This window comes from Panulirus ornatus, chromosome 38, assembly GCF_036320965.1.
Source record: "Panulirus ornatus isolate Po-2019 chromosome 38, ASM3632096v1, whole genome shotgun sequence".
Lineage (NCBI taxonomy): Eukaryota > Metazoa > Arthropoda > Malacostraca > Decapoda > Palinuridae > Panulirus > Panulirus ornatus.
The window spans coordinates 11,478,258-11,503,726 of NC_092261.1; the positions used below are offsets into that span (position 1 = coordinate 11,478,258).

At 40.5% G+C, this 25,469-nt stretch overlaps 1 protein-coding gene across 1 annotated transcript; it reads right to left on the reverse strand.

The window, feature by feature from the left end:
* Window positions 1-8,397: 8,397 nt before the first annotated feature.
* On the reverse strand, window positions 8,398-19,015 carry LOC139760973 (uncharacterized). Its single transcript, XM_071684753.1, has 7 exons — window positions 18,895-19,015; window positions 15,102-15,183; window positions 14,603-14,696; window positions 12,804-13,399; window positions 10,982-11,598; window positions 10,557-10,692; window positions 8,398-10,264 (listed from the first exon to the last, which is right to left on the reverse strand). The coding sequence occupies exons 2-7, from the start codon at window positions 15,181-15,183 to the stop codon at window positions 10,248-10,250; spliced, it is 1,542 nt and encodes a 513-aa protein (XP_071540854.1). The 5' UTR covers window positions 18,895-19,015; the 3' UTR covers window positions 8,398-10,247.
* Window positions 19,016-25,469: the final 6,454 nt, after the last annotated feature.

Consider the following 25,469-nt stretch of genomic DNA (forward strand, 5'->3'; position numbering starts at 1 on the left):
GCCGCCTTACGCGCTACTTAAGCATGTGGAGCAAAATGCCAAAAAAAGTGGATAATTTAGTTATATGGATTTAGTACACAGGATGGCAAATGATACTATGGACTGCTCCAACTTTGGTGGGAAGAGAATATTTTAGTCTATACAGAGACAATCGAATCCTTAAAGGTCCATACATATGCTAACTTTTCTCAAGCATTACCAAATTTAAAGGTCAGATACGTAGTTCACGAGTATTTTCCCATACAAGAAGAAAAAATATGAGCAAGGCTGAAGTGGGCATATGATAATAAAACTGCAGCCGAGACCAGTGACCTAATTCTGATAAAATCATTAACTCTATCTGATTTGGCCACTGTATCAGTTATTATCTTACTCAAATATCTCTATTTTGCAATATGTTATGGCATTTAATCGAAGACTTTATTCTTAATCATCGTGCAGTTTCTTTTTTATTCACAGGTAGTTACGGCATTTAAGCCATGCTCCACTCATTTACTTTGGGTATCGTGGACTTAACCTATAGAACTGGTTCTAAACCTTTGCCTGTGATGCAAATACCGGTCGCGTTAATAGCCTGGAAACCGTACCTTCATTTCATTGTACTAAATTTATGGTGAAGATTATAGTGATACGAAAGGAATAGTTAATGATGATTTTAACATGTTCACTTTACGTACAGAAATAGATTTGCTGTATGATCTGGGTGCAGTTGCTTTTGGAACTTGGTGACAGCAAAAGCCTCATACAGGAGCCTCGAATTCTTCACCTCCCAGAATCTGTTTTCTTTTTGTACTTGAATCCAAAATTAACTTGAACGATTTCTTCTGCCAGTCACACATTATATTGGATCACAGTCACTTTTCCTAATTAATGATTTGATATTTTCTTTATCGGATCTTCCCTATTAAACATGCATATTGGAGGCCATTAATTGAATTAGGTTAGGGTAGGTTTTTACATATTTATTGCTGAATTTTTGCTCAACGAACCGAATAAGATTAATTTAGAAACCTTTTTTTGAGCTATGAAACAGGTTCATATGAATTTCTAAGCCCATTAGTTGTCTCTTGTTGGTTAGCGCAACTTGGTAATATCCCATTCGTGATTTTGATTTTTCGTATAGTTTGTTTAATATAACCGCAACAGAAAAATATGAATACGCCTAAGCCTGCTGCATGGTCGATTCCTATTCTGTAATTCTTCATAATTGTTTTGTATTTACTTGTCAGTGCTGTTGAAGAGTATTTCATGTATGTTGTTAAAAAAAAGGGGACAATAAATGTAAAGAAAAATGTAGGCAGCCTTTATATAGGAATATTAACTATTCATGAAAACTTAGATTAATGCTTGCTCTTTATAGTGATTTCCTTTAATGTTCCCTTCCCCCCCCCCAAATGACATTATATGCCAGGTCCCTATGTAGAAATTATTTGAGGTAAACATTGGATGCCAGTCTTGTGTACGTCTACATTTACTGATATGGGCGTGTTGTAGCAAAGTATGCTACTGTGTGATTTACTGTACTAATGAGTGCTCATGGATAAGATGAAGAACTGTGGACATTATTGCTCACTGTTAATCGCAATCAGCAGGAATATAAGGTGGTAAGTTTGATAGCCATCAAGTCATTTTCATTTTTTAGGCATTAGTGCTCACGTTAGTGTGTTTTTGTTACGTTGCACACAGTATATCACTAACTGTATTGTCATGTTATTTTTGAAGGAATCAATATTGTTAGTTGTCATGTTTTCATAAATTGACAATATATTGAGTGCATCGTGTTCATGTGACAGGAAAACTGGTAAAGACAACGCATGATTTCATCTTGGTGACGTTTATTTACCAACTATACACATTCCGTTATATGAGGCAGGAACTTGCATTTCCAAATACAGTGTCACCAGCCTTCACTTCCGTGTTACCAGTTTTATGTAATATGATTTTCTCTTGTTCAGCTAATTGGTCTGTTAGGATAATTACTTTGTGAAATATATATATATATATATATATATATATATATATATATATATATATATATATATATATATATATATATATATACACACACACTCGAACAAAGTGCATATGAACGCGCACCTTCATAGAATATACAAACCTCCAACAGCCAGGAGTCTTTATTTCTGCGTATGAACACACACACACACACACACACACACACCAGTCAAGTTAGATATCCATTTATCGATCAGTTCCTCGGGGAGGATGAACACCTGGGTTGTGTGTAGAATGTAGACCACCTGCCACGCCCAGGATTCGAACTCATGCGTGTCTGACCTCAGACTATCCCGTGCTGACACATGTTTCTTAACGGAGACCCGTAAACGTTTGTGTATGTGTTTACTGTTTATGTGTTACGGGGAGAGTTTTACGCCCGTGTTGCCCCTTCTATGTGTGTGTGTGTGTGTGTGTGTGGTAAAGTGTGGGTGAGAAAGCTGAATTGGTCTGAAAATATAGAGACGACGAATAAACAGAGACGAAGACGGTATATGTCAGTAGTGGAGGGAGCATGGCGTAGGGGGAAACCCACATTGGAGGGAGCATGGAGTAGGGGTAAACCCACGTGGAGATAGAAGGATAACTGATAGGTGACACTGGTATTGCTGCCAAGTAGGGGGCGGTACTTGAAGCCTGTGGTTGAAACTAGAATTTCTCGTTGAGATTGTTAGAACTGTGGGCCCTAGCGGACTTATGATTTTATCCTCATCGGTGAGGTTGATTGAGGAGGCTTTATAACAGCAAAGGCCTTGGTTGTGATAAAGCATACAAGTGTGCTACGGCTAGCTTTTAGTTTTTTTTTTTTATCTCAACCGTAGAACATCTGATCTGTAATAATCTTGAAATGAATTATTGTTTTACAATAATATAGGCTTCCCAGGCAACCTGCGTTTCTTAGACGCTTATGCTTTATCGAGAAAGACAAAATGGGTACCACTGTATTTTATATATATTTTTTTTTTCTGTTAGGGGAGGGGATTACGCCTTGAGATTTTTGTGTAGTGAGGATTAATTCTTACTTAGGGATGAAATCCACCGACTGTGGCATAAACTTTTGATTATACTAACTTGAATGTTGTTCTTAGAGACAAGATGTTAGATGCTTCATAGGAAATACGTTTTAATTATTTGAGATTTGCCAGTGACACTGTACGTTACTTAACGGATTCTCCTTCACAACTGATCCACAGTTGTCCAAGCATTTGGAACTGAACGTATTGCGTCTAAATAATAATAATAATAAAAAAAGTATATACATGATACATCGATCTCAACGGCTGTGTAACAGCTTGAAGGGCGTAATGGTGTAGGTTATGCGATATTAGGAATACTTTCTTTTGTGCACCATGTTAGACTAGAGCTTTACCGAAGAAATTGTTACTCCAATTTTTGAAATACCCTATGGGCTCTTCGGTCTGTCGCGTTAATGATCAAACGTAGGGTCTGATATAGTAACATTATTTATAGATGTATGTGTCTTCAGTAAGCCCCAGTTTCTCTTCAGTATCTGTCTGCATTGTTATATGTCGTCAGGAATTAGCTAATTGGTGGGAGCTGGAAATTCAAGTAATACAAATACGACGGTAAAGTGGGGCTACCGACCGTTCCAGACACACCAAGGAGTGGAGGAAACATATGCTTGCTTCGTAATGTACCTGTGTGACATGACTCCCTGAGTGTGGGGTGTCTTATGTTTCGTTTTCTCGTTTTGGTATTATTATGCATGATAATAGTAATACTCTTGATGATAATGATAGTGATTGATACGGTCATCGTCATAAGTTACTTAAGGAATTTTTTATTTTTTTTTTAACCGTGTAGTCTTATGTATAGATCATATATGTATTGTAGGTATGGAATCACTTCATAGATTCTGATTGTGTATGGAAGTTGAAGATTAATTCACAAATAAAGAAACGCAGTATGCCAGATGATGATATCTTGTTTTGATGGAAATATGCAACAACCTGTGGGTCAGAGTTTCTAGTCTACATGGCTTATATTTCATTTAAAGTAAGTTCGTCCAAAAATGATTAATTTTGGAGTCGAAGCTTTGATATGCATGTTGACAGTTTACTGCATTATTTTATTTACCACTGAGTGAACCTCCAACCGAAGCGGTAAGGGCGTGGCTCATATTGGCCCGCTTTCAGGGTCGCGGCCATTATGGTACAGAGGAGGATATCCACATAAATTTTCCGATTGACACCATTGATGAGCCTCACCCACACTTCTGTACCTTCTTGAACGCCAACGCCTCTTACAAGCATTACTTACTGTGCAGTATCACATGTGGCTCTCGTTTGTTTGATAAACAAGAATGCCCTGTCGGGAATATTAAAAAACGGTATTATTCCGTCAGGTTCAAGGGCGAGTAATGTTGTACTTAAATGAATTTAGGTTTTCTTCCGTAAACAGAACCCTCCCCCCCCCCCTTTTTTTTTTACGAGGACATCGCTATACATGAAAAGTGATAATTTCACGTAATATAACGTAGTTGAATAATTTCTAAGTAACCTTGAAGTTTGATAGAAAATCATTAGGCGCAGAAATGTTCTTTGAAGATATACCATAACAAACTTGAACCTAATCTGGATACGATCTAGTGGAATAAGCTTGGTCAAACTTAGTTTACTGTAGATTTTGGTTTGTGCTACTCACTTCATCCTGGGAAGTCAGTGGTATTAACCATTTGGCGCGGCACAAGCCTTATAACAGCAACACGTTTTATCGGGTTTTGCATGCTGACTGACCTCTGTATGATATTGAACCAGAAGCTTTTAAAGCCAAACCCAACGCCCTAAATTTTATTTGGGAAATATCTTGCCGTGTTGAAGAGTTAAAAATCCAAAGCTGATGGTCGTGGGATTGCCAGCACGATACATTAGCGTGTACACACACACACACGTCATATTATATCTAAGATCAGTTAAGTAACTGAACTTTGGTCAACATTGGCGTAACAGAAGGTCCGATAAATGAACTCCAAATAAAGAAGTATACGCTAATTCTTTCCAATAAATGCGCAGCACTTTGAGGCAAAGGATTCCTTTTCACATCTTTATTGATTTGCGAAACGTGAACGAAATGCTAAATTTGGTCGTAAGAAAATTGAAATATTAAATTTGTGTTAATATTCTACAAATGCTCGATAAACAAAAAACTCAAGTATTAATTCAGGTAGCATCGTTGTTACCCTCCTTTGGGCTCTGTATTATATATATGTGTGTGTGTGTGTGTGTGTGTGTGTTTGATCTATTTGTACAGCATAGTGATAGGGTTCTACCCTACTGGTGCCCTACATCATGAACTCTAAAAAGATTGTCGCTTGGCAGGGCTAGCACATAGCGCTCTCCACAGGGAAATTTAGTTAAGAATAGAGTCGTGTGAGTTTCATGGTGTTGACTTTGTGTTTATGAACTGAATGTCAGTAACCCGCGTGTATGTGAAGCAAAAAGGAAAGAAAACCTGCGCCACTGTCACTAACCCTCCCAGTATCCAGGTGTGTGTGGTTTGTGCTCGTACCTGCGCAGGCAACTGAATATACAAGTAGTTTGCTTCTGATAGTCCATGAGGAAATGAGAAATCTTGAAGCTGAAGTGAACGTTAGATTCTCCCTATACCCTCTCCGGCCCCTTTGTCCTAATATGGATTTTGTGTGGATGAGGGGGAGGCGGGGTACTTTGAACCCAGTCCCCTTATTAGCCATGCAGTTCGAGGATAAAGATGGGCTTGGCTAACTCTTTAACCTCCCCTCCCATCAACCACCTTTTGTTAGGATAGCGGACCCTCACCCTTAGTCCTACATTTCCATGATGGTGAGCAGTCTGCCCTACATACCCTGTTCCGTCCCTGCCTGCTCTAGAATAGCGGGTTTGGGGGAGGAGGTTACGGATATAGTCCTTAAAACCGTTATAGGAAGTGTGTCTCCATGTACTTAAGAATCTTCCTATGAAACACAGTAAGGCCCCGACTTGTGAGATTTCTTTAACCAGTCTGGCGGGATTTTTTTTTTTTTTTATAAAAAGTGCAAGCACCTGCTAAAGTTTCAGTACAATTAAATTCAAGATGTGAAAAATGATTACTCCGCATATGGCAAGCTATTGTGGGCCTAACGCAGGATTTCCATTTTTTTTTTTTTCAACTATATTTTCTGCTAGTTTTGTAACTGTTATTTGTTGTTGTATCAGGCTTTTGAAATACCATAGTCTCATGCCTTATCGCACTGATTTTTCTTTATTAATTATTTGTTACGGCATACGACCCTTTTAATTTTTTATTGATCATTAGAGATTTATGCCCTTATGGACCTTGCAACCTCAGCCATGTAAATTTATGGAAATAAACCAAATTGTCTGTCTGTCGGTCTGTCTGTCAGCTAAGGGTAAAACGATTAATTTCGTTCATCCTGCTGTTCCCCCGGCTCTTGACTGGTTCCAGTTATATATATTGTTTCTTGATCTCTCAAACATGAAAGTACCAGACTGTTGTACAAAGGGTACTGCAGACGAGAATGAATAACTGCAAGTACATGACAGAACTGGGTTGATACATCAAGTTGGGTTAGCAAATGCAAAGTGGAGATTGGTGTAAAATAAGAATACATTTTTACAGAGTAATCCAGATGGATTTCGTAACAAATCAGACAGGAATTGTTTATATATATATGTTAGGAACCTTAGATAAAATACTGAATATAATGATAAGTTTGGAGGTATGCAAATCTTTCTTCTGTTAGTCTGATATAAGGAAGACTCAAAACAGAAAAGGAGGCACGAGGTAAAACTTGAGAGTATTGGACTGTACGAGTGAAAAGTATGATAAACCAGTAGATGATTCATGACTGATAAAGAAAAAAACGCTCGAGCGTAGCCTCTGCTGTTTTCACCGCACTCGGTATGCAGGACGCTGCCGACAGGAATGGCTCATAAATGACATAAGAATGCGGAGGCTGTTAGTGAAATGGTTGGGTTTCGATAACTTTCTTTTATTCTCTCTGAGTACAAGAAAGTCAGAGTTTTGCACCATCGGCAAATTAGTGTGGTTCATTAAATGTTTGTCTCTTACAATTGGTTATATTCATTATTTTGGAATTTAATGAACTGGTATTCTATTATCCTTTGTTGTTATTTCCGTCCTTAGCAAGGAAGGGCCAGGAACAGACTAAGCTTTAGCGAAAGAATAATCTCAAGCTTTAGCTTCTCCCTCTGTTACTACTTTTAGAAAGTTATGGTATAAGATTTCCAAACCCCTGTCATATCCCCAGTACCTCCGACCCCTCTCAGTTGTCTTTTGCTATATACAGAATATACTGTGTTAGTGCTTTGTCCCCTATCCTTTGGGATTATATATATATATATATATATATATATATATATATATATATATATATATATATATATATATATATATATATATACATATATATATATATATATATATATATATATATATATATATATATATATATATATATATATATATGTTATTGTATGGATACACGGCGTGGCCATAGCTAAAACTAGAGATGAAGGTGGTTTTGTTGGAAATTAAATGCTTGTGGACAGTATATGGTTTAAGCAGTGTTGATCGAGAATTTTTTTTTAAAGTGTGTGCTTTAATTGCAGTATGTATAAGGGAACTGAAGAGGATGTGTTGACATGTTTTGAACATAGAGAGGATGAGTGAAGAGAGGATGGCTAAGATAGTATACAAGAAGTGAAGGAAACAAGGAGAACGGAGAAACCAAAGAGGAGATGGAATGGTTGAGTGAAAGATGCTTTGAGTGTTCGGAGCCTGAACATGCAGAAGGGTGTGAGATGTGCAAGGGATATAACGAATTGGATTGATGTAGTATACACTTAAGGACATGCTGTCAGTGTGCTGAACCAGGGAATACGAAGTGATCGGGAAAAGCCACTGAAAGGTGTGTTGGGTCTGGTTATGGATAGATAAATGTAGTTTCGGTGCATTATGCATCACAGCTAGAGAGTGTGTGAGCGAATGAGGCAATTTTTTCGTGTGTTCCTGGCCCTAGCTTGTTAATGCAGGAAACGTTGAACACACACACACACACACACACACACACACACACACATCGGCCTTTGCCCACCCAAGGGCCTAGTAAGGAATTAACGTAAAAGTTTTCTGGGCGGATAGGGTGATGGGGAGGAGCTGCCTTGTGGGTTCATCCTATCCCCTGGGCATCAGCGAAACATTTGTTTATAGATTCATAGGTGTGACGGCCCCGCCCGGCCTAGCTCTAATGAGACAGTGGATTATCCTTTTAGATATACCGTCTTGTGGATGTCTCGCTGTAGCCCTCACCTCTGTACATGTTATCACAGTGTATAGTGGATAAATGAAATGTGATTCTGTCATGATTATTTTTTTTACTCGATAAATAAGTAATAAATTACAATAAATAATGTAAGTGCAGGTCATGATGAAGCTAGGAGTTACCATACATGATGCATCAAGCCTTGGTGTTCTGTACAACAAGGAGCAACGGATCGGGATTGCTAGCAGTGTTCACACTAACTCTTTACCATACGCCTATGGAAGGAATTGATTTTTATTTGCATCGTTGAGTTTAAGAGATTCGGCTGTAACTGTCAGGTATGTTTAAAGGTCTCCATTGTCAGAATGAACCAAAGACTTGATGCAGGAAAGTCATTGTTACAGCAATGGAATGTTTATGTACAACTCAATGCGGAGATGCTTATGTAAATAACGAGAATAAATCACCAGGTTATGAAGCGTAAAATATAAGATTAATGCGCGTTTATGCACATGTATGCACACGCACACGAATAAGAAAATAACCTCACACAACACACACGGGCATAATAATTACTGTGAAACAGCATGATGGATATTCAGAGTAAACAAGGCCTTTCACCTCAACAATCTGACTGGGCTATGGAACTGATATCGGCATGGTGTTTGTACAGGATGGAGGCTTTTGGACTTTAATGAACTGAAAAGGCCCTACGCTTGGGCATCTAAATGGCTGGTTTGTATTGTCTTACGATTGTGCCTCTCTGTTGATAGTTATCTTAAAAACAAACATTTTTTTTCAGTCGTGTAGAGAGTCCTAACTCAAAGGAAATAGCTCATAACTCAGTTGACTGGTACCGGCACTAGATAAGAGGTAAGGCGGCTGTTGGCACCAACAGAGATGCTTCAAGGTGCAATGGTGTGCTTTTGAAACGATAAGAAATAGTTACTCTTTTAGCGGAGTGATGTTGGCTTTAGGATATGCTGGCTGGCATTAGAAGGTGTTTCCGGACATAACGAAGGAATTCTAAGTACTAAAGATGGCCCAAGGCTGGGACCAGTAAAGATAGCCATAAGCTCATCTAATTCACGATAACAGATATACGGATGGTCCCTGATTCAAATGACTGATGTTTCCTGTAGAAACGATGCCGGTCTAAACTGACTAATTTTGACTCGAGCGTATGGGCACATGGTAAAAGACAAATAACTTTTATAGAAATATCAGCTGAAAGGCTCCTACTTGTTTGTTAGACATTATTATTTTTTTTTATTCTATCCAACTTTTCGAAACAATAGTCTTTTTTGTGTTTTAACTGTGCTGATATTAATTACACTATTTTATTTGATTGTTTTAGCTACTCCGTCAACGAAAGAACTCTTCGCCTGTACATTGAATCTTTTCCCCATAGTTTTCAGTCCCTTATTTCTGGATAAGTGATGCACTTGTGGTTTTTTTTTTTTTTTGTCAAATGCCTATATGAAACCGCCCTCTAAGTCTTATTAGAGATGGAGTAAGGTTAAGTTGATAGATTCTGGCTAGTACAGATGGTTGGTTCCAAGTTCAAAAAGTAAAACTGGCACTCTCTGTTCACTAATGCTGGCATTGGTGGAGATGGTCCATGGCCCAACTGAGTGATGCTCTAGCACCAGCAGAGACTATCCCCAAGCTCATTAAAGTAGTGCTGGCACCTGCAGAAAGCTCGGTTTCAGTGGAGTAATGGCAATCCACGCAAGCAGAAACGGTAATTAGGTCAAGGGAGTGATTGCGGTCCACGTCTTTATAGGATAGCCACCCTATAGACGTGGTAGGCTCAGCGAGGTAATGTTGGGGATGGGGTTGTGGCACGTTGTATGATATCGATGGTCAGTCGTTGCATACGTGGTCTTAGAATTTGTGTCCTTGAAGCTTTGGTCTTGGGCTTTTGATGGCAAACTGGTCTTGTCTACGATTAACACAACTCATCGCCTGCAAAGGAAAAATAGTTGAAACATTGGCTTTATGGTCAGTTAAGCAGAGGTGCACGACAAGGAACTCTCATATTTATCCAAACATTATTTTTAGAAAAGAAGTAGAAATTATATTAAAAATGGCTCTGATTTAAAAAGGAAAAGTCCCACTTTATATATTGTAAGTGAAATCTGTTCTGCAGCAGACACTTATAATACTTAGGATCTAGGAGGCTATTTTATTTTCTTTCATCAGTAGCCTTAAATTTATGAACAGGAAAAGGGAGGGAGAATGGCAAACTGAGACTAACGGGAGGGCCGTGGGATGCACTTATTCTCCTCGTCGCTGAAGAGGGTGTTAATGGGGCAGCTCCTGCGATCGATCTCCCAGCGGCCTCGCAAGGCCTTCCGACATTCGTAGTACCTTCTACACAGGATACTCCGGCCCTGCACACAAGGAGGGGGTACGGTTAGATTCTCCACTGGAGATGATAAAATGTGCAATATTCATATATGCAGCATATATATATATATATATATATATATATATATATATATATATATATATATATATATATATATATATATATATGCTGTGTGTGTGTGTGTGTGTGTGTGTGCAAAAGAATGAGATATATCTCAGCATTAGGAAAGTCAAAGTTTTATCAACTTAACACACACACACACACACACACACACACACGCACACAAAGACGGAGCATGTGGTAGACCTTACCACAAACGTGCCGTCGTCAGTGCAGAACACGAAGTTCCTGCAGCCTAGGTCTGGCACCCGCGACACGATGTGCAGAAGGTCATCGTCGCTGCATGGGATTTTGAACCCTTGAGTGATCGCCACGGACAGGGATGTAGGCGTGGTGGTGGGTTTAGGTGTTGTGGTGGTCGTGGTGGTTGTGGTCGTAGGTTTAGGTGTTGTGGTAGTCGTAGTGGTTGTGGTCGTAGGTTTAGGTGTTGTGGTTGTCGTAGTGGTTGTGGTGGTGGGTTTAGGTGTTGTGGTAGTCGTAGTGGTTGTGGTGGTGGGTTTAGGTGTTGTGGTAGTCGTAGTGGTTGTGGTGGTGGGTTTAGGTGTTGTGGTAGTCGTGGTGGTTGTGGTGGTGGGTTTAGGCGTGGTAGTAGTCGTGGTGGTTGTGGTGGTGGGTTTAGGCGTGGTGGTAGTTGTAGTTGTGGTCGTTGTCGGCGTAGTGGTTGTAGTTGTGGTGGGTGTGGTGGTGGTTGTTGGCGTAGTGGTTGTAGTTGTGGGTGTAGTGGTGGTTGTGGGAGTGGTGGTAGTTGTAGACGTGGTTGTAGTGGTAGGAGGCCTGGTGATTGGTTTAGGTGAGCAGTTGATATTTCCTGCAAGAGAAATACACAAGAATTTTTTTTATAATCATTCAATATTGTGTTTCTTATTTAACTGTAAATACCCCAGGATCATTTTCTGTGAGTCCTAGTATCACCCAGGAACTTTCTAAAGTTCCTGCAGCCAAAGGCTGCGCTACTTTTAGTAGTAGGGAAATGGATGCTCTTTTAGAGTGAGAAGTTCTCGACCAAACTGTTAAAAGTGATAGAGCCACTCCGGAGCGGTAAACGTTATTAGTTTTAACTTGCAGACAGCAAACATAAACTGTTGAAGCTTAGCATGTTAACCTTGCAGTGGTTGCAGTCGTAGAACAACTGGTTTTGTCATACAATATCATTCCGTCATTGGAACTGACATTTCGGGGTACTGCATCTCGCTGCTAAGTTTGGCATTTAAAGAAAATAAGAAAATACTCACCTTCGGATCGTTTCTTGCCATTAAGGTGAAACATTTTTTTTTCTTTTTTCGCTGATTCACGATCGTGTGACTATGGACTGATTGATTTTACTGTTTGATGTGAAGATTTCAAATTATTACTCTGACTTTTGTCATACTATTCCGGCTGCGATGAATACATTTGCTCTTGATTGTACAGGATAATCTAATACGATCACTTATTTAAGATTACAAGACTCGTTTTTTGTTCGTTCTTAATTATAACACTTTCAGCGAACTCGGTAGTGGCTGAAAATGTAATCGATACGATATTGCCAGTTCCTGCATGAAATAACTAATAACAAAATAACTTCTTAGTGTTTGATAGCAACACTAGGGAGGGTAATTAGCAAAGAATCTAATTAATCAGTTAAGAACACCGGTTGACATGTTGCCTTCATGAGATTTCTTTCTGAAATTTAAGAATTTTTTTTTCACCTTTCATGTGATCGTATGAAATATTACCGTCACAAATCTCCAGTCAGAATAGATGTATCTTTTGATGCTCGCTGCGGGCAAAGAATGGTTAGTCGGTTTCCTAACCATGACTTACTTTTGCTTGGTCGGTACGCAGCGAATCACTAGAAATGCAGCTGAACAGTTAGGTTTGACTCATTAGGATCACTCTCTCTTTGTTTCTCCTCGTCAACATTGCACATTACCATAGAAAAACAAGAATGTGTATTGTCAAATTCTTCCCCGGCACAGACACAAGTGTTTGTCACGTTCAATGTCAAACAGTAACAATTTATGGTCAACTTACTGGCAGGGTCGAGGATGCACTCCCGATGTTCCCTGTCGTACAGAAAGCCTTGCCCAGGACACAGGACGCCCAGGCCAATGAAGTTGTTGCCTATGTAGCAGCCTGTGCAGAGAGTCCGTCTCCAAGTGTCGGGTGGGCACGGCTCATACACATAACAGTCCTCGTTCTTAAAATGACACAACAGGACGAAAGGGGCAAGCGAGGCGTTAGGGTGCTGGGTGGAGGTAGGGAAGGTCAGGGGGGGAATTGTCGGAGGCGGAGTCGCAGGTGCCAGCACAGTCGGAGGCTGAGTTGGAGGGGGTGGTGGAGTCGCAGGGGGTCGTGTTATAGGAGGTCGAGTCACAGGGCGTGCAGTTGCAGGAGGTCGGGTAGCAGGGGGTAGCGTAGGGGGTGGCCTAACGGGAGGGGCAGTTATGATAGGTGGGTTGGTGGGTGCGGTAGGGTAGGTGGTGTGAGTGGCGTGACCGCCGTTGCCGCAGGGAGGACTGACGTGGAAGGGGAAAATACACTGGTCCAGGTCGTCGGCAAACACCGTCCCTGGCTCACACTCGAAGTAAAACGTCGAAAAGTAGCCGATGCCCATTCTGTCCACGCATCTGCAGGTTAAGAAGATTCCTCAAGAACACATTCGGTCAGTTTTGTTGACTGTGCACTGAATACATCTGCTTTTCCTAGAGTGACATTCATATTCTCACACTTGGTTTTGATGCTAAATCTGCCGGGTCTCCGTGGCACGGGCCCATGTCTCATTCGCGGCCCGCTTTTTGTCGTAGTTTTTGTTACCTGCTGTTGATTGTGTGGACGCCACTTGGTTATTGATTTTGATTGGTAGTTTTGGCGCAGTTGGTCAGACAGTGTAAGAAGCTAAGACTACAGTTTATGTCATTGGTAAGCTAAATGGTTTGGGAGCATAATTTAACAAAATTGTGGAAGCCGGGCTTTGTAATCCTTAACCCCTAAACGCTTAATGATTCTTTATTCCTGCCTCGACATGAGAGAGAAAAAAGAGTAATCAATTTTTATTTTTCAAAAGATGAAAGAACTGAAAGGCTGTAAGTTAACGTTGACTTAATGTAGTGGGATGAGGTGGCATAGGTGGGCCGAGGAAGTCGATGCATAGTGGAAGTAAGCGGGGAGTGAACCCCGGCAATGAATTCTCCGATGATATTTATCATTATACATGGAAGACATACATATCAAAGATATGTACAAACAAGTAACCTAGCATTACATATAACCGTGGTTATATCACAGAATGACACCACCATATGTAGTAACTATTTACATAAAGATTTACAATTTTTACCTACGTAAATATGTAAACAAAAAAGTTCCTCGAGAGTGACCAAGGCAAAACATTGACAGAGGATTTAAACAAGTTTGCGAAACGCAGTGATGTAGATAAGGATTTCCAGCGTTAAAGAGTTAATTTCGAGCTAGCAGTTTGCTTGCTCAGTAAAAAGCAACGAAAACAGTAGACAGTGAGTCTGGCCTGAAACAGAACCGATACGAAAAAAGTAATCTAAAAAAACTATTGTAAATTATTGACTTATAAGTAAGTGGTAACATTTCGTGCAAGAAATTAGCTCGACAAAGGCAATAGCGCGAGAATAAGCATGGAGGTCATGGATAAAATGTGATTGCTAATGGCACGAAAAGAGGAGTGTGAGGGGTGTCTTAGGTATGTGAAGCCTATGTGTCATACACACTTTGGATATCTTGAAACATAATGGGTGGTGAAAACTTCCCGGCCTTTGATATGGTGTGGAGGCAACGAGTGTCAGAGAGGGCAGCCTTACCTGTAATACCAGGAGCAGTTCCTCGGGTGGGGGAAGACTCCCTCCTCCTCGCACTTCACGCGGGGGTAAACTATCTCATCTGGGTAGCGACGATCTGCCAACATACATCGTGGACATGTTATTTATTCGTTACGTTCACTAGGGGAAATAAAATCATGTGCTTAAAAGGGAGTGATTCGGTATTTATAGAATCAGCACTAAGTTCTAAGTAAAATGATAGGAAAATACTGACACTAAAAGTTAATGAAGAGATTTTCCTTAGAGGATATTATTGTCCTGTGATAAATCATTATAGATTTTGCAAAGGGAAGATTGTGAAAAAAATATAGTTCTTACTGTGTAAGATACATTTTGGTAAATATAAACAAAACAATGTAAAAACATTGACAAAAGGATAAGGAAAAAAATGATTGTGCCAAGGGAATGATTAGACTTTTTTGCATATTAGAAACTGATTTATGAGAGATAAAACGTATTGAGATTAGAATAAGACACTCACTCTTGGGTCCGGGTATGGCCGCCCAGCTGACCGTCACCAGCACCGCCGCTACAACGGCCGCCAGCCACCACCGGTGCGCCATCTGTACAGGAATGATGAGTCTTAACGCTTTGCCAAATATGGCACATCTTTAGGTGTGACCAGCGAGTGAGACAGTTTCCTCACGTGCCCAGTGTTGTAAGAAAGCAGAAGCATCGTTATTAGCTATGTTCGTAACCTGTGAACCAACACTCGGTAGTCTGACTCGAGATATTGACATGGTACATGAATTTTACATCTTTGAATCCTTTTATTTGTGTTATTATACCTTTGACAACATCTTTGATCAGAGGAAGTGCTCCTATGATAGTGATTGCTATTTGTGGGTTATGGGGAGAACATTTTCCTCTTAGGAGTTCGTAGTTTATTTTCGACATTGTTTGATATTTTTGCACCATCATTGGGTTACGTAGTGCTTGGTTAGGGTTGGGCGGGGAGCAATAATTGGAGGGTTGGTAATCTTGATTTATTTGATTGTCTTAACGCAACACTTTGCCTAGACTTCAAGTTGGCGATGGGTTTGAGCTTTCGCGGCTCCGCTAAACTTAGTAAAGTAAAATTGATCTTTTGCTCTTCAAAATTACTGATTTTTTCTCTGAATATTGATTTTCGTAATATTTCCGTTATACAGTAAAGTTGGTAAATCCAGTGATAAAGTAGAAGCAAAGGAAATGAACTAGTCAGCAAAATAATGTCTGACCCACTGATGCCGACTATCCGGCAAAAATGCATAGGTTATCCTCAATGGTCGAGAGAACAGCCATGAGATTACATGAATTGGGTGAAGAAAGTCGAGAGAATTTGTGACATTGAAAGAGAAATAGGAAGATGAAAATGTGTCTGAGGCATGGGTCCTCTCTTTGTTTTCATTGATAACTGTCGAATGTAAGAGAATACATTCGCAGAGTGCGCGTGAATATCTCATGTACAGTAAATTTGTTAGAATACATTTTTTTTTTTTTCATACTATTCGCCATTTCCCGCGTTAGCGAGGTAGCGTTAAGAACACAGAGGGCTGAACCTTTGAGGGAATATCTTCACTTAGCCCCCTTCTCTTTTCTTTTGGAAAATTAAGAAAGAGGGGAGGATTTCCAGGCCCCCGCTCCCTCCCCTTTTTAGTCGCCTTCTACGACACGCAGGGTATACGTGGGAAGTATTCTTTCTCCCCTATCCCCAGGGAGGATATATATATATATATATATATATATATATATATATATATATATATATATATATATATATATATATATATGAGAGAGAGAGAGAGAGAGAGAGAGAGAGAGAGAGAGAGAGAGAGAGAGAGAGAGAGAGAGAGAGCACTGACAATTATAAAAAGAGTGCATTTACACAGAAATCCAACGGTACTCTGTAAACCTTTGATAGACATGAATCCACCTTGCCATCTCCTGTCACACTGAGCGGTCAGTGGATACAAACATGACATTCACTCCCCACCCCGCAAATGTCAACATAAAGTCCATAAACATACTAAACGCCCTCAGAACACTTACCGGTACTTCCAGTTTGAATCTCCCACCGGTATGCTCGGCGTTCAGTTTTTGTAACGGCATTAAACCTTTTCCACTCAAACCACTTCATAACCAGCATCCAACCCCCGAAGTGGAAGTTATAAGCTTACCCCAGCTTCCAACTTCAGCAACCTATGCCTAGAAATCCTTATCCCCCAACAAATACATTTACAAAACGTCTGCATATCGTAATGACCCGACAGGCACTAAATTCTCCTGACCAGGTCTTAAACGTGAAGTATATATATGTATATATATATATATATATATATATATATATATATATATATATATATATATATGTGTGTGTGTGTGTGTGTGTGTGTGTGTGTGTAGATAAATAGATAGGTAGATAGGTCGATAGATATAGACATAGATAAGTGAGAGAGCTAGAGAAGGATACTAGAACGAAGATAAAAAGAAAGTGATGATATAAGAAATGAATGTAAGACAAAGTGTGGTTGATAATAATCATGTTGTAATACAATATCAGAGTAGAGCCGAGAAGCGAAATTGTAACAATGACAAGATATTGGATAATAACTGTGACAGCTAGATTAGAGAATTATATACTGTGATCAAGTAAAAACAGTAATGAAGCGATATGTTAATGGACTGGAGAACAATGGACGAGAGAGTGGGCCAGGAAATGATATCAGTCTGGGAGTGATAAGGAAGACAAGTTGCTAACCTAGTGGCGGGTGGCAGGTCGCCACGACTTGCAGCAATCCTTACCGCTGGCCAGACACATCTTCACTCTTCGACGCCAAATATGATACTTCATGAAATTTTTATCTTTACGTCCATGTCCTCATTTATGTCACAACCTGTGATACTAGCCGTCTTCACAATTAAGGAACAGGGATCATTCATGGGTTATATAACTGGGACTGCTCAGCTATTGCAATGAAAGGTGGCATAAAGTCGTGCTTATTCTAAGATTGTTTGTTCAATCGTTTATTGACATCTATCCTTAGGTTGGGACTAAGTTTGCAAAAGTATGTATGGTTTCCTAAAATACAAAAGTTCACAGTTCACTAAGGTGGCGAAAGACGAAAAATATGTACGTACAGTGCCTGAAGCTGTTAGACGTAGCCCCTGTTATTTACTTTCTTGTCGTGGATGACACCAAACTCTAACAGTTGTTATTCTTAGTTATGTTATAAACACTTTAGATATTGATACAGAAATTAAGGATTATTGGGTAAAGGTCGATTTGTGAATAGATGTGATTATCTGCATCCTAAAAATCTACTCGTAAATCGGTGACAATTGTTTACTTTCCAGTCACTCGCTCATCTATGTGCAACCGGACTTGGTGGAGTTTATTAACCGCATTAGTTTTTCTGATAGCTACTGGGTTACGCGTATTGATAGATGATTATCTACTGTAAAAATAACTTTAATTATAGTTATATGGACAGTAACAACATAAATGAAACATGTTTGATTAAATATTCTCTGGCACAATACGTTCGTAAATAAAACTGATGTATTGATTGTATCATCCAAGAATATTGATATGATAAAAACCGGCGACTTCAAGATCTGCGCCGAGTGTGGTCAGCCATGCGGCTTCCTAGACAGTGAGATCAGGCAAAACTGTTAAGTAAACTATGACCTCACCGCCGCTCCTGCACGCTCCTCACACAGTGTGTACATCTTTTCGTGATTGGCCTCTTTCATTTCGATAGATTCTGTAATTTCCCACAGTATGCTTACAGTGCACAGTGTATGGATCATGAGCTCATTTTTTTTTTTTTTTTGTCAGGTATCACATCATTTGCTTACTGTAATCATTAAGTTTAGTGTGAGAATCAAACCCTAAGTAAACATTTAAGATACTCTTGAACGGTATACCCCTAGCATTCTTGAACGGCGAGCCTATACAGTGAGCCTAATTTGAAGGAAAAAGGATCAATTAAGGCACACATTCAGAATATACCCTTGAGAGGTGATTCTAGTTCACGTAACGCTTAAGATGCATTCCAAATGTTCTTTTCAGATCTGTCTTTGATTGGTAAGCTCAAGTTTCATGTAAAGCCTCATATTCGACATATGGTAGAGTCTTGATGAAAATAGGAGAGTGCAAGGTTTATCCTGGCTACTTGACTCGAAAGATATCTTCGGCTGTAAGTCAAGTTCGAGGTTCGGATTACTATTTGTAAGTGAATGCTGATCGGACTTTGAGTTTGAGTGGTTCTGCCACTCGCACCAACACTGACCTGGAATATTGTGAGTGACGGAGAGGATTGATGGTCGAGTTGCTGCGGCCGAGTCCCGACGAGAAGTAGCTGCCGACCTGGCTGCTGTCACCGCCACACACACAGTATTCATGCTCGTTCCCGCCCCTTCAGGTCCTTGCCCGCCTCCTTTTGATGCCCCCCACCCCCACTTTTCCCGTTCTCTCCGGCTTTTGCAAATATTAACCCCCTCCCCCTCTCCAACACGCACGTTTCTCCCACGCTGCATTCGTTGGCTGCACTTATAAGGCGTTGACCTACGGGTGGTGCACCACCCGTTGAGGCTGTTACTGTAATGTCTTAGGTAAATAGTTGCGTCATCTGGGATATAGATAGAAAACGGGTTGCGAGAGAAAGCTCAGCTGTTCTAATGGGTAGAGGCTAGGTATGGGACAGAAAAATGCAACACACGTAGGGGAAAGTTATGGATGCATCGCTGACATTGATGGACGGGTGCCTTGAACCTTTTCTTTTTCTCTCTCTCGTCCGACCTTGTTTTTTTCTTTTTTTATCACTTACCGCGTGGGTCATGGGCAACCACAAAGTAGATTCGTCGTTTCTGTAATTGCAGATGATAAGAACTGAATTCGTTCCCGAAGGTTTCTACGTACGGCTTGCAGAGATCAATATTTTTCAAGCGGTGAGCGACAAAGGTGTGAGTGAGGGAGATACACGTGATGGGGGTGATAATAATGGGTCTCTGCCCAGTACGGCAGCGCGCCACGCCCGAGCTATAGCTCTTCCTGGTGTACCTACGCGGACAAAGGGCGTAAACATGTAATGTCGAGTCTGGGGGAAGCTCCTCCCGAAATTCTTGCCCTCCTTCGTCTTAGGGAAATCGTGGCTCACGATTAGTGGGGCAAAAATTGATAAAGAAGTATAATCATTAGTCCATGGCCTTTATGGACAATAGCTTGGGTATCAACTTATCTCTAGTCTTCTCACAAGATGCGTTAGGTATCTACGTATTAAGCTAATGCATTTTTTTTTTTCTGTGACTTGGATCCGGCATTTGTATCTGATATGGATAGTAGGTCGAAACGTGACGAGATAATGCGTTTCAGGCTAGCGCAAGGACGGCCGATATAGGGGATCGATCCTAAGGTTTTCCGGGTCTTTTGAGAACTCGAACTGCCTACAGTGGAGGAAAGGAGGATAAGAGAAGATATGACAGCATTTGGAGTTCCCATGAGGCACAGTGATGTCAACACAGACCAATTCCTTGAAATCCATTGGAAGTGCGGAACTAAAGGGCACAATAGAAAACTGGCCAACTGAAATGTCTGGAAGGATGTTCGGAACTGTTTCTGTTGGAACGGAAAAGTGACCGCGCGGAACAAAGCAAAGAGGAAGTAAATACGGATAGCTGTGGAAAGTTTAAGATCGTATGATAGATGAGGCGAACTTCAGCTTATATATAAGACGCCCTCCCAGTGTACTCAGTAAAGAGATGGCACACACACACACACACACACACACACACACACACTGTTGCATGCTGGGCTTTGTGAAGACATGGTGCATGTATGAAATGGTATGAGACAGCGCAACACAGGTAAGTGTAAAACTCTCTTCCCCAAACGCTCATGTAGTAATCGCAGACGCGCGCGCACACGCGCACACATACACACACACACACACACACACACACACACACACACGTGAACCTGCACAAATACTCATACACAGTTACGTAATCACAAGTATACACACGTATACTCAATCCACACTATGAATGCTTAGGAAATTGTTTATATTGTTTATATGAATTTGTGTAGCTCTCTACATCAGCACGTCACGTATCTATGGCCAGAGCACACTCTCTGGTACTCAGGGGGAGAAAAGAAAAGGAAAGGTCTGCTTTTAGGGAATTAGGCAAATTACTCATTTCGGACTGTGCCTCTCACATTATTTCACACAAATTTACTCCGTTCACTTTGGACAGCCTAACACGGCTGGCACATACGGTGTAGGAGTTCTCAGAAAGATGCAAGTTTTGTCGTAAACAAATTACTGTACATGTTTTCTGTGCGTTAGGCTGGAGGACACTTGGTCCGCTGTTGTGTGACTGTGCGCTTCTGAAGGAGTTAAAAGATTATAGTGGAGCTGGCAGACCCACCGAGAGGGAGGTGATACTGGGTCAAAATCACCCGGGTCTATGCCTCTAGGTGTCCAGGAAGAGGGTCGATAAAGTTAAGAAATAATAAAGTAACTGATCTCATAGAAAATATAATAAACGTAAATGTAATTATTGTTATATATTGCCGCCTTGCCAGACAAATGTTATTGAGATTATATATTGCCGCCGTGCCAATCGTAAATGTTATTGAGATTATCATATAATGCCGCCTTGCAAAACGTAAATGTTAGTGAGATTATCATATATTGCCGCCTTGCCAAACATGTTATTGAGATTATCATATAATGCCGCCTTGCAAAACGTAAATGGTTGTGAGATTATCATATATTGCCTCCTTGCCAAATATGTTATTGAGGTTATCATATATTGCCGCCTTGCCAAACGTAAATGTTATTGAGATTATCATATATTGCCACCTTGCCATCTATTCTGTTATGTGGGCTCCCAACATCCTTTCTTTGGGGTGTTAAGAGATGCCAACCCTTTTCTAAGGCCCGCGTCAGCTCTTAACGGATCTGCTGGAGCTCTTTGTCTGCGACTTTGGACACCACACCCGCACGAATGAGCTAGGTTACAGTAAATGATGTTTTTATGAAAAATATTGGAGAACTTGATCCTGTGCTTTTAGTGCTTTTAGATTATTGCAGGTGAAGTTGGGGCTGTCGTATATATATACATACATGAATATATACATGTGGAGGGATATCAGTGGTACTCTACGTATACATAATGTATGGCGTCATGGATCTGGTCTCATCTAGCACCACTTTCGTAACCTGCACGCTGCTGTCCCCTCCTCCCCTTCTCGTCCTTACAGATGGCTTAATCTTTTGGTAATATGAGTAACGGATATAATGACGCACAGTGACAAGAATGTTCTGAAGGAAACGAGAATAAATAATCCCGTTGAGACTTTCTGGCAGATGATGAGTCGTATCTTTTGTGTTGCCATGACTGGCATTCAAGCAGGAATGCTAACATCACATACTGCAAAGTGGAATGATGAGGTTAAGTTTGAAGGTTCATGAGCTACGACTACAAATGTTTGCTACTAGGCCACTGTTATTCCCCATAGTCTCAGTGATTTCACACAAGGTTTGGGTTATACTTTTGTGAAGGCCAATCATTTATCATTATTATTATTATTATTATTATTATTATTATTATTATTATTATTATCATTATTATTATTATTATCATTTTTATTATTATTATTATTGTTGTTGTTTTTGTTGTTGTTATAGACACCAATACGTACCAACTTGTTTCTCTTCAAGAAACTTTTCCCGTTATATTTAGATATTTCACCTGGAGAGAGATCCGTCTAAAAGCGTGTAATAAAAGTGTCTCGTTCGTTCGAAGAATTCCAGATCAATGAAAAATTGAATAAATTAAAATCCAGATAACACTTGAAGAAAACAGTACGAACATAGGTAATCCTTGGACGCTAGCAAATTGATACCCTTTGTGCGATAGTGGCAACGCAGGAGCATCTCGGGATGGCAGTGTGGACCATTGTGTTTGACCGCTCCTAAGACTCTGGCTAAAGGCGACGACTACGGACACAGTGAAAGTGCATGTGGTCTTATGATTATCTTCAACATCTGAACGTGGTATTACAGATATTTCGTGTAGTGGATGAAGCTTGACCTTAACGGCAAACTTAATGGATCTGACAATCGATAAATCCTTAAGCTCAAACAGCCAACCAACCAGCTCGCCACTAGTGGGCTAAGCTATAAATAGACACAGAACGTCTGCCATATAAACCGCCCATCACTCAAAAACAACAAAAAAAACGCGATGTCTGATAGGGAATTATCCTTTGTATGGTGGGAGTAATAGGCGCTATCATTTTCCAGACAATATATACACTAGGTGTGGATACGGAACCTCTATAATGACTTGATTAAATCATTTTCACATAGTCGTTTGTAGAGTGACTGTTACTCGTGTTTTTTGTCTTCTTTGTCCCACTAGGCGACGTCTCAATCTTAGCTCCAGGTATGCCAGACATGCATTTGGAATATCTTATTCTGATCTTCCGTAGAGACTTGATGGATGGTGTTCAGTGACCCTCCGGGGATCGCTAGTACCAGTCCCGGGCAGGGTAGTGACACGTGGTTAGAATTAGGATGAACTTTTTGGTTAAATATGGGCCGACTGCCGAGTCCAGGATTCGAACCCGGGTACGGCCCGTGCGGGGAAACAATGTGTCATCAACCTCTACCCTACGCTCGTCTAATGCTGGTGCCCGTTATACTGACCGCCCGTTGTTTTTATTTGTGACACAAGAGACATTTTGATATGTTCTCCCAGTAGACCAATGGAGGGTAGCTATCAATAACTTTTGAAACATGAGCATACCAATTCTTTGCTGTTGTCACTACTGTATAAGAAACAGCATCATATAATACTTGATTTTACTTCTAGTGCCAGTGTACTCCAAGTTCAAATTCCGTGGAGATGATATCTACCAAAACCGTACAAGATGATCCTAATAGGTCGGTCGGCAATGGTTAACAACAGAGAAAAAACAAGTTCTGCTAGCGAGGTAGGGAAGGCGTGGCAACCTTAGCCAGATATGTGACCCTGATCTGACGGTTACACGTGTCCACCAGAACCTTCCTCTTATGTGAACCCGACCTATATTGTCTTGTCTCCCCGGTTGATCCCTGTCTCTCTTTGTGACCTGTGTTGCTCTTGGCGGTGTTTCTGTCTTCATTTTCATCTCGGCTCCCCTTTTCCCTCCCTTTTTTTTTTCTCTCTATCCTTCCCTTAAGCCCTGCTGTATAAGTACTCGCAGGTAAGTTCTATTACTAGGCGGCGAGCGCTACGAGTTGGGGTCTGCCTTATTTGAGAATCTCGCTACGGGTCCTCGTAGGTATGTGTACCTTCTCTCTAAGTGAGAAATCCCTCCAGAGAGTGTTGCTTTCCCAGGGGCGGCAACGACTTAATGACTCCCAGCTGATTAATCATTCACTTGAGACTTGAGTGAATATTCGTGGCTCTTCAGGGCCCACCACCATGGTAGGTACAGGGTCAATGTTATTTATTTTCGTCACTCGGTAGATCACAGTGTTTGTCGGTCGTGGGATGAGGGAGTTTGCCGCTGGGTGTTGGTGCTCATGTGTCATCAGGACCCGGCATGACTCGGTCGTACTGTGTCGCTCTGTGTCATGATCGGTGCACATTTAGTTTACGCTCTCCATAGGGAGTCATTCAAGACCCCTCCCCCATCCCCTAGCCACCAATTAGGGACAGAGACACCTGTACCACATGTACACACAACCACAAACATTCATAGTAGATAATGTATACTCGTAAAAACACTCAAGATGTGTATAAATTGTCAAGTGGCGTGGAGGGATGGTGGGTAGGGGTACACATGGGAAAGACAGAAGAGGAGACCTAATGGTCCCTGACGAAGTTATCTGTTGGAGATCACTACCTATGAAGGACGGATAACAGGGTGCCTCATGGTCCCTAAGGAATTTATTTGCTAAAGGACAGTAATAATATCCTGCGATTCTTATTCTATATAAGTTAGAGATAGGATAGTAAAGCATAAAGCCCCACCAGCCTCTCCCTCCGGCACAACAGCCTGCAGAAATGCAGCTGAGAAGATACACTGTGTATTAGAGAGAACATACTGGTATGGAAGTTTTAAAAGAAAGTGTGAATAGGAGTAATATGATCTAATCAGTTGATAAAGCTGCGTACTCCATAAGCATGTTCGACAACTGAGAAAGCTTTTCCTCTTGTAAATATCTTTTAGATTTCATTCCATTTTACTTCGTTCTTGAATCTGTCTCTAGAATGTAGAAACTGTCATTTGTTAGGGTGTCGAAATCCTTCAGTATTTTGAAAACTTTCATCAGATCTCCACGGACTTGTGCTTTTATACAGTTAGTAATTTAAGACACCTCGTCTCTCTTCATAAAGCTTGTGTCCTTGAGTGATTGAATCAATTTGTTGCTCTTTACTGTACTTGTAGTTTTTTCTGTGTCCTAGATCAAGTGACCGTACCTGAACTACTTATACTGTGATGCCCAATCAGGACACTGTAAAGAACGAGTATCGTATTGTTAGTTATTTCTTTATTTATAAAATATGTTATTCTGTGTGCTTTATTATACGCAGCTTTTCATGTTTGTGTCATTATTGGTCACTCTTAGGTGTTTTTCGTCTTTGATTTTTTACTAATGACTTACCGACCATTTCGTATCCGAAATTTTTTATTTCCGAAAATGAATTACTTTGTCTTAGCCAACACTGTGGTCCATTTGCCATATTTCAGACCACCCCATCTTGTCTTCATCAAGTTGAATCCTTTAGTATTTTTTTTTCTGACTGGACTATATTTTACAAAATTTTGGCAGCGGCAAATTATTTAATTTCCTGATGAATCCTGTCC